The following is a 15,566-nucleotide window of genomic DNA, read 5'->3' on the forward strand; positions in this document are numbered from 1 at the left end:
CAGCCTTCAAAGCCCTCCTGTCTAGCAATGTCTCTCTGTGCTGGGCCCTCTGCCCATGGCCCCACCTTGCTCCCCCCAGCCGGTCATCACGCTCAGCTGCTCTGTTACTTGTGCTCAGGCCAGTACCCACTATCCTGGCTCTGGCTCTGCGGTTCCCTGCTGTAGCTCAGCCCTGATTTCCCATATGTGCAGCTGCTCCCTGCTGCCCCAGCTCCTGGCTCCGGTCTGCCTCAGCCCCCCACCTCTGCCTCAGTGCTGCTGTTCTGCCTCTGGCACATCTCTGGGCTTGTGGTTGCCAGCTTTCTACTGCATTAATGGCCCAAAGTCACTTAAAAACTAACCCTAAAGAAGCCCGATCTATTTATTGAAACAAAGGGTTGTTTTTGTTGATGTTGTTTTTATTAGCACATTGGTCCATACATCAAGTAACAAAGAATATTTTTCTCAGATAGATAGTACAGATCTGATTAAAGAAAAAAAAAGCTACAAGCCCCAGCAGGAGTTCCCTCACGTTAGCAACAAAATGAAATGAAAATCCAATTAACATTCAAAACCCTAGTACTGGAACTTGTATCCTGACTGAGGGTTGGCAGATGTTTGAAACAAAAAATGGTGAATGACGTTAAAAATAACACAAAGGTAGTACAAAAACAACAATAAAAGTACTATATTATTTTTTTGAATGCATTGTGATAGCCAAAGTCCATATTTTGAGCTGAATTAATTTGTTTCTGTTAGCCTCTAAACGGTAACATTTCATCTTTGCGATCTTTGTCAGAAGTAGAATATTTCTGATGCTGGTTGTACATAAGTAGTGACAAGTGCAATCATTTCCTTCGTTGATGTAAACTCTTCACAGCAGACCTTGTATCATTGCATATACACCCTAACATTAAGAATGGTTTTATAGTTCCTCTTGCATCTTGTTGTGCACTTTTGTTTCTATCCAGTTCATCTGAGAAAACAATTGTTCTGCTTCAGCATGGCTAAAAGATAGTGACAGTAATGAAAGAAGTGTTTGAGATCTTCAACCCAAAACTGCTAAACTTAGTTGTCCTGTTTTACAAACTCCAACATGAAATCTCAACACCTGTTTAGAGAAATAGCTAGTGTGTATTGTAAATATTCCATCTGAAAAGCAACTCCAAAAACATCTGTGCAAGGTGGTACATTGTGATTTAGTTGGGTATGATTTGGGAATGATTTAGTTGGGGTTGGTCTTGTTTTGGGCAAGGGATTGTAGTAGATGGACTTCTGAGATCTCTTCCAACCCTAATCTTCTATTTGACTCAAAGATGATATCGTAGTTTAACACAGCAGTCCTGTTTTCAAAAACAGTTTCAAAACTCTCAACAAACTCCAGTAGAATGTCCTCAATTGCTACAGCAGATTCTAGTATTAGCACTTCCCAAATGAAACATTTGGTTTATCATCCAGGCTTCCTGAAAGATTGGATATAGAAAAAATAGATATATGTTGTGCACATATGATAAAGAAGTTCAGCCTTGTAGTTTCTTTCTTTGACTCTGGCTATCTGAAAACATAGCGTCTGCTTGTCCAAACTGATCCAGAACCCTGTTCACACAGGGACTTATATTTTAGTGTTCTTGAAAGTCAAGGAAAGGCCAAGTAGCAGGGTATGTGGGGTGGGAGCTGATGAGTGATGCTGAAATAAATCAGGTGATGGTCAGAGAGAGGGAACTCAGCAACAGACAAAACAGTGCTTGGTCATGGAGTTATAAGACCTTAGGTGTGAGGAAGTTCTCACACTGTACTCCCACAATGCTGAGCTCAGCCAAACTGGAAGAGATTATCCTTGACTGATGAGCAGATATCCTTCCTCCTCTTGTCATGCAGGTTTAAAGTCAGTGGCACCCAGTGATCATGTTCTGCGAGCGTATTTGCCCACTTTGTCACGAAGCTCTTTGGTTTTGACCCCATAAATGATAGGGTTGAGCATGGGGGAGATGAAGAAATAGATGTTGGCCAAGATGATGTGAACATGGGGGGCAATGCCCTGACCAAACCGCTGTGTCAGAATGGAGAAGAGGGAGGGCGTATAAGAAATCAGCATCACACAGATGTGGGCTGTGCATGTGTTGAGGGTTTTCAGGTGTGCTTTCTTGGAGGAGATTCTGAGGACGGCCCTGATGATCAGACCATAGGACAGGGCAATGAGCGTCAGGTCTAACCCGATGAATACAAATGCTGTCACTGAGCTGTACGTCCTGTTGACTGTGATGTCCTCACCACACGACATCTTTGCCACAGTCATGTGTGTGCAGTATGTGTGGGGGATAATGCGGTTGGCACAGAATCGCAGTCTGCTCAAGAACAGGGGTTCGGGCAGAACGAAGAGTACAGCTCTTGTCAAACCCACAAGCCCTAGCTTAGCTATTCGTGCATTGGTGAGGATGGTGGCGTATCTCAGAGGATCACATATAGCAATGTAGCGATCAAAGGCCATTGTCACAAGAACAGCCGAGTGCATAACAGAAATCGCTTGAAGGAAGAACATCTGCGTAAGACAGCCATCCATAGTAATTCCTTTCAAATTGAACCAAAATATACACAGTGCCTTAGGCACTACAGAGGTAGAGATGCCGATGTCTGTGAGCGCCAGCATGCAGAGCAGCAGGTACATCGGCTTGTGCAGGGTCTGCTCTTTGCTTATAACAAATAGAACTGTGAAATTTCCCAACAGGCTGATAACGTAGAACGTAAAGAATGGGATGGACATCCAGATGTGAGCAGCTTCCAGGCCCGGGATCCCCACTAGGGTGAATATTGAAGAGTCAGAGGGGGTGAGGTTGAAAGCTGCCATGAGGTGGCTGATGCATAGATTGGGCTCAGAAAAGGTCAAGGTGCCTGTGAAGGGAGAAAAGCAGAGTGAGGGGAGTTACATGCTTTATAACAAATACTACGGTAAATATTTTATAGTTATTAACAATCTAAAAAGGGAGTGAGCAGTGTGTTGCCAACATTTACAGATGACACCAGAATATTTAGATCATAGTCGAGTCCAGACGGCACTAACCAAGCCACGTGAAGGGGTAATATGTTGGCAGATGAACTTCGATGTCAATAAGTGTGATGTGTATTCCCATTGGAGGGAAAAGCCTGAACTCCTCAAATGCCTGACAAGGTTCTAATTTAACTGCATGAGCTCAGGACAGAGAACTGGGCATCATGGTGCCCAGCTCTGTGAAATCCTGCTTACCCTGCAAACCCAGACAGAAACTGAGAAAAACATTGGGATCCAGGAAGAGTGGAATGGGGAACCCTACAGAACATGCAATGCCATGAGATCAGTCAGTCAATGTTTCACCCTCCTCTGGACTCCTCTGTGTAGTACTGGGCACCCTTCTCACCCAGGCTATCGCAGAACTAGAGGGGTTCAGGGAAGGGCAATGAGAATGATCAAGGGCTTGGGGAAACTCTCATACAGAGAGAGGTTGAAATGACTGGGATTGTTCCCTTACAAAGGGGATGAATAAGAGGGGACATGAGAAAACTCTATAAATGACTGACTGGTAGAGAGTACGTTGATAATGTATTTCCCCTGTCTCATTATACAATATCAAGAGGACATTCAATTAAACTGAAATGTGGCAAATTAAAAACTGGTAAAATGTGAAATTAGGCTGAGAAACGCATTTCCATACAAGGTTGCATTTATGATGAGACTATCCAGTTACAATCATTTCAGCTAAATAAATGTTTTGGAAAGCCTGTATGGTCACGTGTTTCAGGGCACAAGCCAATCTCTAGCTGTTAGGAATTAGGTCACCCCCTCAGGCTGGTCAGGTTGTTCCCACATCGACCTGCTGCTTGGTTTCTTACATCTTCTTCTGCAGCATCTAGGGCTGCCACTGTCAGAGGAAGGACACTGGATTAGATGGACCATAAGTCTGATTGATGATGCAATTCCTACACTGGAAAAGAGCTAACTTTTCCCTGTGGAAAGAGACATTATCCTGCTGGGCTTTGACTTTGTGCTCAACAGAATGGGCATGACAGCCACACGGGTCTTGGTATTTAAAGCTACAGGCCTCAGAGCCGTCCCGTCCATGGGACAGGTGGGGGCTGTGGCCCTGCTCCTCCACCCTGCCCCAACTTCAGGGGGATGCGTCGGGGTCTGGGCAGCCTGGGGCTGAGCAGCAGTGCTACCGGCCTGGCCCAGCGAACCCCGGCTTCTTCGTCTCAACCCCACTTTAAAGGGAGGGGTAGAGGCCAAGGCAATGCAGGGCCAGGGGATGGCAGCAGCACTACTGGCCCAGTCCTGCTCTCACCCACCGGCTCCTGGAATCACTCGGGAAAGGAGAGTAGGCAGGGGTTAGGGGCATGGGTGGAACGTGGGTGGAGCAAGGAGAAGAAGAGGTGGGGGGTTAGGGGAACGGGTGGAGTGGATTCGGGACCTTGGGTGGAGTGGGGGGTTATCCCGGGCTCCACAACCCTCCTAGGAACTACCCTGACAGGCCTGCACCTCCGTTACTTCCTTTTTTTCTTTTGGTGAGATACTTTCATGCAGGCACCCATCTTTCTCTGAGACATCAGTGTGACACTCTATACTTCAGGGGAGCATTCTGTAACTCCTATTTTCCTCATTTATATATAATTGTGATATTGCATATAAAACATGCCAGGAGAGATATCAGGGGAAAGGTTCTGATCTGCCGAAAGTCATTGTTCTAGCTAAATATGTATATCGTTACTGCAACTGTTGTTATGAGATCATGTCATCTAAATCATGCTGAAAGTTGGGAATCAGCAACTCCCCAGAGACAACAGCAAGGAAACGTTTCCAAAGCTTGGGCAGATGTTGAACCACCATCAACAGCCATTGTCCGGCAAGGGACCTACAATGCAATGACTCACCTGAACAAGGCCATACCAGGAAACTTTCTCAACCTTGGCTTATGCAATGCTCACCAGATATGCTGGACTTGTTTCCTCCAAGCACATGAACTAAGGGTATAAAACAGAACACAGGGGCCCCATGCTTGGCATTCAATCTTCTGAGCATCCTTGTTGCTTGCAGCATAGGTGGGGGAGAAGAGAAAAGACTCCAGCAGAGGAGTCTGGGCGATGTTTCAAGGGTGAAAACACTCTAATATGAATTGCAATATCTAGTGAGGTGAGAAAAACTGCTTAATCTAGATGTCCAGTCTCATAGTGTTGAGAGGTTAGACTGCGTCCTTATATTTTATTTTACTTTTTTTTGGTAACAGATTTTAAGTGATTATAAGCAATAGGAAAAAAGTCAATCTTTTGTAGTTAATAAACTTGTTTTACTCTTTATCTTTCTCAGTGAGTTTTCCTGACGTGTTTGGTAAATCCGTTCAAGTTTGCAAACGCTGGTGTATATCCACTTTCCATTGATGATGTGGTGAAACAATTAATAAATGTGCACTGCTCATCTTGACCAGAGCAAGACGGTATATTCCTGAGGTACGGTGCTGGGGGGATGTGATGGGTTGGATCACAGAAACCCCCTTTGGGGCTGCCAACTGATGCGCCAAGACTATTTCTGCCCCTGCTTTCCCTGCCCTCCCAGCTTGGGATTTTAGTGCCCTGCCTGGTTTGAGCCAGACCCACTAGCCTGCTGCAAACCCAGATCCAGGTCTGAACCACGTCCCCTAACAGCTGTAGGCTTAATTGAAAGCAGCTTAAGAAGTGTTCCTGTCTCCAGCACTCAGATACCCAGCTTCCAATGGGGTCCAAACCCCAAATAAATCCATTTTATCCTGTATAAAGCTTATACCGGGTAAACTCATCAATTGTTCGCCCTCTATAACACTGACAGAGAGAGATGCACGGCTGTTTGGTCCCCTCAGATATTAATACATACTCTGGTTTAATTAATAAGTACAAAGTGATTTTATTAAATACAGAAAGTCAGATTTAAGTGGTTCCAAGTAATAGCAGACAGAACAAAGTGAATTGCCAAGCAAAATAAAATAGAAATGCAAGTCTATGTCTAATACAGTAAGAAAACTGAATACAGATAAAACCTCACCCTCAGAAGTGTTCCAGTAAACTTCTTTTTACAGACTAGTCTCCTTGTAGTCTGGGTCCAGCAATCACTCACACCCCCTGTAGTTACTGTCCTTTGTTCCATTTTCTTTCAGGTATCCTTTGGGGTGGAGAGGCTATCTCTTGAGCCAGCTGAAGACAAAATGGAGGGGGTCTCTGAGGGGTTTAAATAGACTATCTCTTGTGGATGGATACCCCTCCTTCCCCCTGTGTATAATTCTAGCTACAAGATGGAGTTCTGGAGTCACACGGTCAAGTCACTTGTCCATGCATGTGTGACGTTATTCATATAAATTGGGACCATATAGAACATGGGTTGCAACCAAGGTCCTGTAGTGGCACCAAATCTTAGGTAAAGGGGGTCATATAAGGTGTCTAAGACCAGGTTATGGGTTGCTGGTTATGATTATGCTGTCTGTATGCATGTATTATTTTTAGTTGAAGTTATGAATATTGGCTCTATACTGTCTGTATTTCAAGTTGGTGCTGTGCTTCTGGGAAACATCCCAGACAAGTTGGTGTTAGCTCTGCCTAGCCTGCTTGATGGCCCATTAAGGACCATCGGCTACACAATTGACCCATGGAGAGAAGGCAGACACGCCTTGTGACTCAGCAAAGTATGCAGGGACTGGCCCATGTGACTCCAGACTCCATTTTGCTGTAATTTTCCACAGTAAGGACAAAGAGGTTCTTACACCTGGAAAAGCCTATATAAGGCTGATGCCTCATCTCCATCTTGTCTTCAATTCTGCTTCTTACCTCTGGAGGGACTTTGCTACAAACGGAAGCTCTGCACAAAGGACTGAATGACCCATCCCAGTGGGGGATGTACTCCAGAGACTTGATTTGAACCTGCAGTTTATTCCATCACTGCTACAAGCCTGAACTAAGAACTTTGCCATTACTGTATGTAATTGATTCCGTTTAACCAATTCTAGCTCTCATCTCTACCTTTTTCCTTTTATGAATAAACCTTTAGATTTTAGATGCTAAAGGATTGGCAACAGCGTGATTTGTGGGTAAGATCTGATGTGTATATTGACCTGGGTCTGGGGCTTGATTCTTTGGAATCGAGAGAACCTTTTTCTTTTATTGGGGTGTTGGTTTTCATAACCATTCATCCCCAGGACGAGTGCACTGGTGGTGATACTGGGAGACTGGATTGTCTAAGGAAATTGCTTGTGTGACTTGTGGTTAGCCAGTGGGGTGAAACCGAAGTCCTTTTTGTCTCGCTGGTTTGGTTTGCCTTAGAGGTGGAAAAACCCCAGCCCAGCTGTGACTGCCCTGTTTGAACAATTGGTCCTGAATTGGCACTCTCATTTGGGTCCTGCCAGAACCGCCTCGTCACAGCATGACACAGAACTTACAGGTAGCAGCCATGGTTCATCTGCTAACTTGAACGTCCTCAGTTAGACTTCTTAAATGGATTGGAGCTTTCCAAGATCCATTGTCTGTTAAGTGCTTCTTAACTTGCAAATTCCTTTTTAAAGAAGCTGACCACATGCCTTACTAAGGGCATTTAAAATCAAACAAGCACACAGCCAATATTCATAACTTCGAATACAACAATGACACATGCATACAAATAGGATGAATATTTTCAGTAGATCCTAACCTTTACAGATACGTTACATGGCATATGTAAACATATTCCAGTTGTGTCATATATACATTCATAAGCATATTTCCATAAAGTCTTATGGGGTGCAACGTCACAGGGAATTTGGCTGGTGCCTTTCCCTGTGTAATTCGTAAGTGGCTCTGGAAGCATTCATGCAATCTAGCTAGATGTGGAGCTCCACATTTGGTTGTGCTGTGTGATAACAGCACCTGGAGGGGCTTCCTGCTCTTCACTAGCAAAGCATTGTGAGAGACGGCCCAGGCTGGAGACTTAAGGGGACACAGCGGTCCCAGAGTCCCAGGCTGCACCCCAGAGATCCCATCACAATAAGTTAGTTGTTAACTGACAAGTGTAAGCAGCGACACATGTCAGCAACTCAGCTGCTTACCCATCTCATGCCTGACTATTGGTCAAATTTGCAGATGACACAAAAATTGGGTGATCATAAATAATGAAGAAGACATATCACTGATTGGTTGGTCACTCTGGATTGGTTGGTAACCTGAGTCAAAGGAAACAATATGTGTTAAGCATTGCCAACTATCACGCTGTATATAAGTACCCCAACTTTCACAATAAGCCAAAAATCAAAGCTAATCCCATTTCAAAACAAGTCCAGAAGAAGCCAGTCCCTAAAAGAACCACAACACTCTGACTAGACCCCCGGAATGCAGTGTGCGACTGTGGTGGGCCGCTGTGCACCTCTGAACCCTCTCTCCCTCCTTACCCCTGCTTGCCTCACCTGTCTAGCACCCAGGTAACAATAAGAAAACCTGTAGGAGAACACTTCAACCTCCCTGGACACACTATAGCAGATCTTAAGGTGGCCATCCTGCAGCAAAAAAACTTTAGGACCAGACTTCAAAGAGAAACTGCTGAGCTCCAGTTCATCTGCAAATTTGACACCATCAGCTCAGGATTAAACAAAGACTGTGAATAGCTTGCCAATTACAGAACCAGTTTCTCCTCCCTTGGTTTTCACACCTCAACTGCTAGATCAGGGCCTCATCCTCCCTGATTGATCTAACCTTTTTACCTCTAGCTTGCTTCTTGCTTGCTTATATATACCTGCCCCTGGAAATTTCCACTACTTGCATCCGAAGAAGTGGGTATTCACCCACGAAAGCTCATGCTGCAAAACGTCTGTTAGTCTATAAGGTGCCACAGGATTCTTTGATGCTTTTACAGAATCAGACTAACACGGCTACCCCTCTGATACTTAATAAGAAAAATGAATGGCAACAAAGAATATAAAGGTTTGGAAAAAAAACCAAATTGTTTAAAAAAATTAGTTACAAGGTAACTATTAATTGGATGAATAAATTCCCTTAGAGCATCAGTCACACTTTGGGGCCAGTAACACTACGTCCGAAGTAACGCACATGTTATTCAAAACAATCCTGTTCAGTGTCTGGCGATCAATATTAAATCCTGACACAGCAAATCTACGGGTGCATCACAGAGCAATACAACAAATGGAACAGAGGAGCTAGTCATTCCTGTTTCCTGCCCAGTAAAATTTACCAAAGAGTGACAACCAGCAGTATGGGTAACCTCTACCTGAATGAACAGCCCTGTGCAGTAACTCATTACGTTTAGAAATAAAGACATTTATAAATAAAGGCCTCATTTGTAATGTTATTACTCCAAATTTCTGTTTTACTTCTCATACACACAGCACTGTGGGACACACGGTAATAACGCCAATCCCAGTATTTCAAAACACTCAATCTACTGCCAGTAACAACACAGGTGGTAAATGTAATTGCCTTAATAAGAATTTGCCACAAGGGCCAAATCTCACCACTCAGACTGGATATAAGGTGTTGTCATATATACACATACTTTCTATGCATACATACCCATACGTAACATACCAATATATATATATATATATCATATCTATATTATCCATACATATTCATTATCTAAAATTGCCCCCAAAGCTCAATTATAAACCTACATTTTTCAGTCATGGTCCTGGGCCTAACATTCCCACATTTACTATAAGGGTCTAAAAAGTAATTGGAAAATAAAATGTGTCCATCGGTCGTATGCGGGAATGTGCAGTCTATGGGACAGATGGGGCATATATGTGCAGATGGGCAAGTAAGGTGGCCACATAACACTGTTTAGTCCAGTGGGCCATCTTCAGTCCAGACATTATGCTTTTCCGGGACGATGGGTAAACATCCTCCCCATAAAAAGACAAAAAGTGGGGGAATGACATAAGACCTTGTATCAGAGGCCTGGTATGAAGCTTGAGGCCTGAGCTAAAGTAGACAAAGCTTTACTTACATAAAGCAAAGACAAACTGTGAGGAAGAGGTAGGACCTGCTCAGAGAATCTGACAAGAACAGGGTTGATATTGCAGAAATACACCTTCCTAAGGAGTGCTAGTCACAGAGCGTTCAGACAAACACATCCCAATATCAAGTGGTACCAGAACATCCGAATATCAAGGATGGTACAAATATATTCCCCAAGGATAACAAGAACACACTGACACCTCTGAAAAGATATGGTCAGAATGACAATACATAATACAGATGTTTTTATCGAGCCAACACGTAGAAGGAGATGGGTGATAACTAGCCCTATCAGGGACAGTAACTAATTATGTCAGAGGGGCAGTAGGTAACCTGTTTGTGTCGGAATATAAAGACGTATCTCAGAGGGAGTGTCTTTGTCTAGCCTAGGGAAAAATGAAAAGTCCCGCTGTTCATTGAGCTGGTCCACTGTTACGGACATACATGTGTTAGTCATCTGGTAGAGTCTCCAGGATACTTGTACCGAGCTTCATCGACAACAAACCTGTCTTGGTCATTGGGGAGTTCACTCAAGGACTACTGTGCCAATTGTGTGTACAGAGCTGGGCCAGCACACACACACAGCCCAACATCTAACCAACAGTTACCAGGGTGCTGCTTGAATCGGGCCAGCCTAGGATGGGGAAGGAGAGGTTAGACAGGGGGTCAGATATGAGGGGAGGTTGAACCAATTGCGGAGCAAAGATCAATGATTCTTTTCACTGCTGAAATGCCTGAAGTTACATAAATAACATTCAATAACAACAATTGGAATCCAAACTGAGTCAAGGTTGTGACACCCAGGCTGAAGTTCTGTGGCTTGCAGGGGCAAAGAGGTCCTGAGATGCACCCACACGTCCTTGGGACCAGGAAAGGTCCCATCACTGGACTTGGATCAACAATCAAAATGAAAATATGAATTTCAGCAGTGCCGCCTACCTGTCTGCCTACACCATCTGCCTGCCCCACAACCCCCAGTGCTCCCCACCTATTCGTCTACATACCCCTGCTCCAGCATGTGCCTGCCTGTCCGTGTAATCCCTGCTTGCCCCAACAACAACCATCTCTGCCTGCCTGTCCATATACACCCCATGCCTCCAGAACTGCCCACCTGTCCATGTACACCCCCTGCTTACCCTCACAACCCCCTGCATTGTCTGTCTGCGTATACCCCCTGGCTGCTCCACAACCCCCAGAGCTGCTGCTGCTTCTCTGTGTACACTGCGTGATTTGCCCCACAACCAACAGCGCTGCCTGTCTGTCCATGCACCCCCCTTCCTTCCCCACAAACCCCAGAACTACAGCTTTTCCATGTACCCCCTGCATGCCCCAACAACCTTGAGTGCTGCCCTATTGTCTGTGTACCTGCCCTGAGCATTGTCCACCTATCCATATGGGTCCTTCACACCCACAACTTCCAGCCCTGCCGCAAAGTGACACCCTTCACCCAGGACCAAAACCAGGTGCCAGACCCCACAGTGACAGGCACAGAAATACCTCCTCAGACAAGGTTAAACTCAGTGCCTGCCTGCACCCGTGAAACAGTGGAGATCAGCCTGAGCAGCCTCTCTGGGGGCAAAGGGAACCCCTGGAGCTGCTCAGCCTGTGCAGGGTGTTTGGGTAGAAAGTGGGAAGAAGTGACTCCGGAGGCAGGAGCATTCATTCTATTATCATGGCTTATTGCAATATTTAAAAAGGGCTCTAGGGGTGATCCCGGCAATTACAGACCAGTAAGTCTAACGTCGGTACCGGGCAAATTAGTTGAAACAATAGTAAAGAATAAAATTGTCAGACACATAGAAAAACATAAACTCTTGAGCAATAGTCAACATGGTTTCTGTAAAGGGAAATCGTGTCTTACTAATCTATTAGAGTTCTTTGAAGGGGTCAACAAACATGTGGACAAGGGGGATCCGGTGGACATAGTGTACTTAGATTTCCAGAAAGCCTTTGACAAGGTCCCTCACCAAAGGCTCTTACGTAAATTAAGCTGTCATGGGATAAAAGGAAAGGTCCTTTCATGGATTGAGAACTGGTTAATGGACAGGGAACAAAGGGTAGGAATTAATGGTAAATTCTCAGAATGGAGAGGGGTAACTAGTGGTGTTCCCCAAGGGTCAGTCCTAGGACCAATCCTATTCAATTTATTCATAAATGATCTGGAGAAAGGGGTAAACAGTGAGGTGGCAAAGTTTGCAGATGATACTAAACTACTCAAGATAGTTAAGACCAAAGCAGATTGTGAAGAACTTCAAAAAGATCTCACAAAACTAAGTGATTGGGCAACAAAATGGCAAATGAAATTTAATGTGGATAAATGTAAAGTAATGCACATTGGAAAAAATAACCCCAACTATACATACAACATGATGGGGGCTAATTTAGCTACAACGAGTCAGGAAAAAGATCTTGGAGTTATCGTGGATAGTTCTCTGAAGATGTCCACGCAGTGTGCAGAGGCGGTCAAAAAAGCAAACAGGATGTTAGGAATCATTAAAAAGGGGATAGAGAATAAGACTGAGAATATATTATTGCCCTTATATAAATCCATGGTACGCCCACATCTCGAATACTGTGTACAGATGTGGTCTCCTCACCTCAAAAAAGATATTCTAGCACTAGAAAAGGTTCAGAAAAGAGCAACTAAAATGATTAGGGGTTTAGAGAGGGTCCCATATGAGGAAAGATTAAAGAGGCTAGGACTCTTCAGTTTGGAAAAGAGAAGACTAAGGGGGGACATGATAGAGGTATATAAAATCATGAGTGATGTTGAGAAAGTGGATAAGGAAAAGTTATTTACTTATTCCCATAATACAAGAACTAGGGGTCACCAAATGAAATTAATAGGCAGCAGGTTTAAAACAAATAAAAGGAAGTTCTTCTTCACGCAGCGCACAGTCAACTTGTGGAACTCCTTACCTGAGGAGGTTGTGAAGGCTAGGACTATAACAATGTTTAAAAGGGGACTGGATAAATTCATGGTGGCTAAGTCCATAAATGGCTATTAGCCAGGATGGGTAAGAATGGTGTCCCTAGCCTCTGTTCGTCAGAGGATGGAGATGGATGGCAGGAGAGAGATCACTTGATCGTTGCCTTTTAGGTTCACTCCCTCAGGGGCACCTGGCATTGGCCACTGTCGGTAGACAGATACTGGGCTAGATGGACCTTTGGTCTGACCCGGTACGGCCTTTCTTATGTTCTTATGTTCTTATGTTCTTATGCATCAGGGTTGCTATGGACATGGGCGCCAACTTATATGGGCTCCTGGGGCTTTAGCCCCAGGAATATTCACAGACAGGGGCTCTGCTCCAGCAATATTTGGAGCTAGGTTTCTCCCCTGCTCTGCGCGGCAGCCCAGAGCCCTTTAAATCCCAGCCGCGGCTGGGAGTCAGAGGGCTCTGGGCTGCCTGCAACCGCGGGGAGCCCAGAGCCTTTTAAATCCTGGCCGCGGCTGGGATTTAAAAGGCTCTGGGCTCCCCGCCGCAGCGGGCAGCCCAGAGCCCTCTGATTCCCGGCCGCAGCTGAGATTTAAAGGGCTCTGGGCTCCCCCCTGCAGCGGGCAGCCCAGAGCCCTCTGATTCCTGGCCGCAGCTGAGATTTAAAAGGCTCTGGGCTCCCCGCGGTTGCAGGCAGCCCAGAGCCCTCTGATTCCCGGCCGCGGCTGGGATTTAAAGGGCTCTGGGCTCCCCGCGGTTGCAGGCAGCCCAGAGCCCTCCGACTCCCAGCCGGGGCTGGGATTTAAAGGGCTCTGGGATCCCCGCGGCTGCCAGCAGCCCAGACCCCTTTGAATCCCAGCCCCTGGCCGCTGATTGTCCCCTCCCCAGACTCCTGCCCCAACTGCCCCCCAGGACCTCCACCCCCTATCTAAGCACCACTGGTCCTTGTTCCCCGATTACCCCCTCCCGAGACCCCTGCCCCTAACTGCCCCTTGGGACCTCAGTCCCTATCTAAGCCTCCCTTCTCCTTGTCCCCAACTGCCCCCTCCTGAGACCCCACCCAACTTCCCCCCCAGGACCGCACCCCCTACCTGTCCCCTGATAAACCTCCTAGACTCCCATGCCTATCTAATTGCTGCCTGTCCCCTGACTGCCCCTCTGAACCTCTGCCCCATCCAACCCCCCCTGCTCCTTGTCCCTTGACTGCCCCCCGGAACCCCCTACCCCTTCTCCAACCCCCAAACTGCTTACTGTGCCACTCAGACCAGCGTGTCTGGCTCCGTGCAGCTCCAGACAGTTGCTGCCATGCTCCCCCATGGAGCCCACAGCCCTCTCCCACCCCCAGCACCTGCCTTCCAGATTTGAACACCTCAAAATCCAGGAGTGCTCAAGCTCGGTTTGGGCAGCTTTTACTTCATTTCTCCCAAATCAGTTTCCCCTGCAAGGTGCCAACTGAAGGTGTTGGAGAACAGAGAGATCGGGTGGCCTCCTAATGCCTGGAAAAGAGACAAAGGCCGGAGGAGGGAGTGTCAGTGCCTGTGCGGACTTCTGGGAAGTGCACGGTGTGGAAGTGGATGCTGTGATGCTTTGGAACAACTCCATACAAAGCCAGTCAGCACTCTGGGGGAGCCTCCTCTCTCAGAGCAGACTGTCTCCAGGGCAAGAAGCTTACACCTTCTTGGGTCTGACCTCGGAGCATTCAGCATCCCCGTCCACATCATGCACTTTCCAAAGTGAGTCTGCCCAGGCTGGTCCTGGGGCAACCAGAGGGCCCTGCACCTCAACTCCGCAGTCAGATGTGACTCTCAGTCAGACAGTAAAACAGAAGGTTTATTAGATGACGGGAAACAGTTTAAACAGAGCTTGTTGGTACAGAAAACAGAACCCCTCTGTCAGGTCCATCTTGGGGGTGGGGAGCCCAGAACCAAGTTCTGGGTCTCTCCCCATTTTCCCAGCCAGCTTCAAACTGACACTCCCTCCTCTGGCCTCTGTCTCTCTTCCGGACAAGGAGGCCACCTGATCTCTTTGTCCCCAACACCTTCAGTTGGCATCTTGCAGGGGAAACTGAGGCACCCACACAGTATTCAGAGAAAATATTAAGAACATTCCCACTTCATCACAATAACTGCAACAAAATATAATACTGTATATTGAAGTAGGCAAGTGCTGCTTCTGACTTTCCACTTTTAATTGACCCTTGTAATCTTGTGGCACTGACGCGTTGTAGCTTCATTTTATATCGGCTTACAGGGCGGGAGCGGGGGGGCACCACCATTTTGGGCCCCACCAAAAATTATACAAACCTGCCGCCTATGGCTATGGATACTACCCTCCCCCCCCCACCCCCCCCAACACACATACTGTGAATTCCTGGACCTCCTCTGCTGAGATTTACAACCCTGCCTGGTTTCCTCCATGCCAGAAACACTTTTCTTTTTACTGCTTTTTGGTGCTCCCCTTCCTGAAAAATGTACTATCCTCCTTGTTCTGAACCTTTAAGCCTGTGAGTTTGAGATTTCAGCAGTTCTCCTCTCAGATCTTCTTTAGGCCAAACAAGCTCACTCATTAGAGGCCATGGGACGACTCCAGCTGAAGTCACTGGAGGCTCATGAATGGTGTAAATCAGGCCATTTATATAAGTCCCTACATGTGGATTTGGAGTGA

General features: G+C 46.2%; 1 protein-coding gene across 1 annotated transcript; it reads right to left on the reverse strand.

Moving 5' to 3' along the window:
• Positions 1-1,882: 1,882 nt before the first annotated feature.
• On the reverse strand, positions 1,883-6,074 carry LOC123362538 (putative olfactory receptor 52P1). The gene is made up of 2 exons (XM_045002911.1): positions 6,020-6,074; positions 1,883-2,868 (listed from the first exon to the last, which is right to left on the reverse strand). The coding sequence occupies exon 2, from the start codon at positions 2,822-2,824 to the stop codon at positions 1,883-1,885; it is 942 nt and encodes a 313-aa protein (XP_044858846.1). The 5' UTR covers positions 2,825-2,868; positions 6,020-6,074.
• Positions 6,075-15,566: the final 9,492 nt, after the last annotated feature.

This window comes from Mauremys mutica, chromosome 1 (assembly GCF_020497125.1).
Source record: "Mauremys mutica isolate MM-2020 ecotype Southern chromosome 1, ASM2049712v1, whole genome shotgun sequence".
NCBI lineage: Eukaryota > Metazoa > Chordata > Testudines > Geoemydidae > Mauremys > Mauremys mutica.

Coding starts and splice junctions, on each gene's coding strand:
- LOC123362538 (XM_045002911.1), bottom strand. CDS start 2,824: ATGGCAGCTTTCAACCTCACCCCCTCTGACTCTTCAATATTCACCCTA.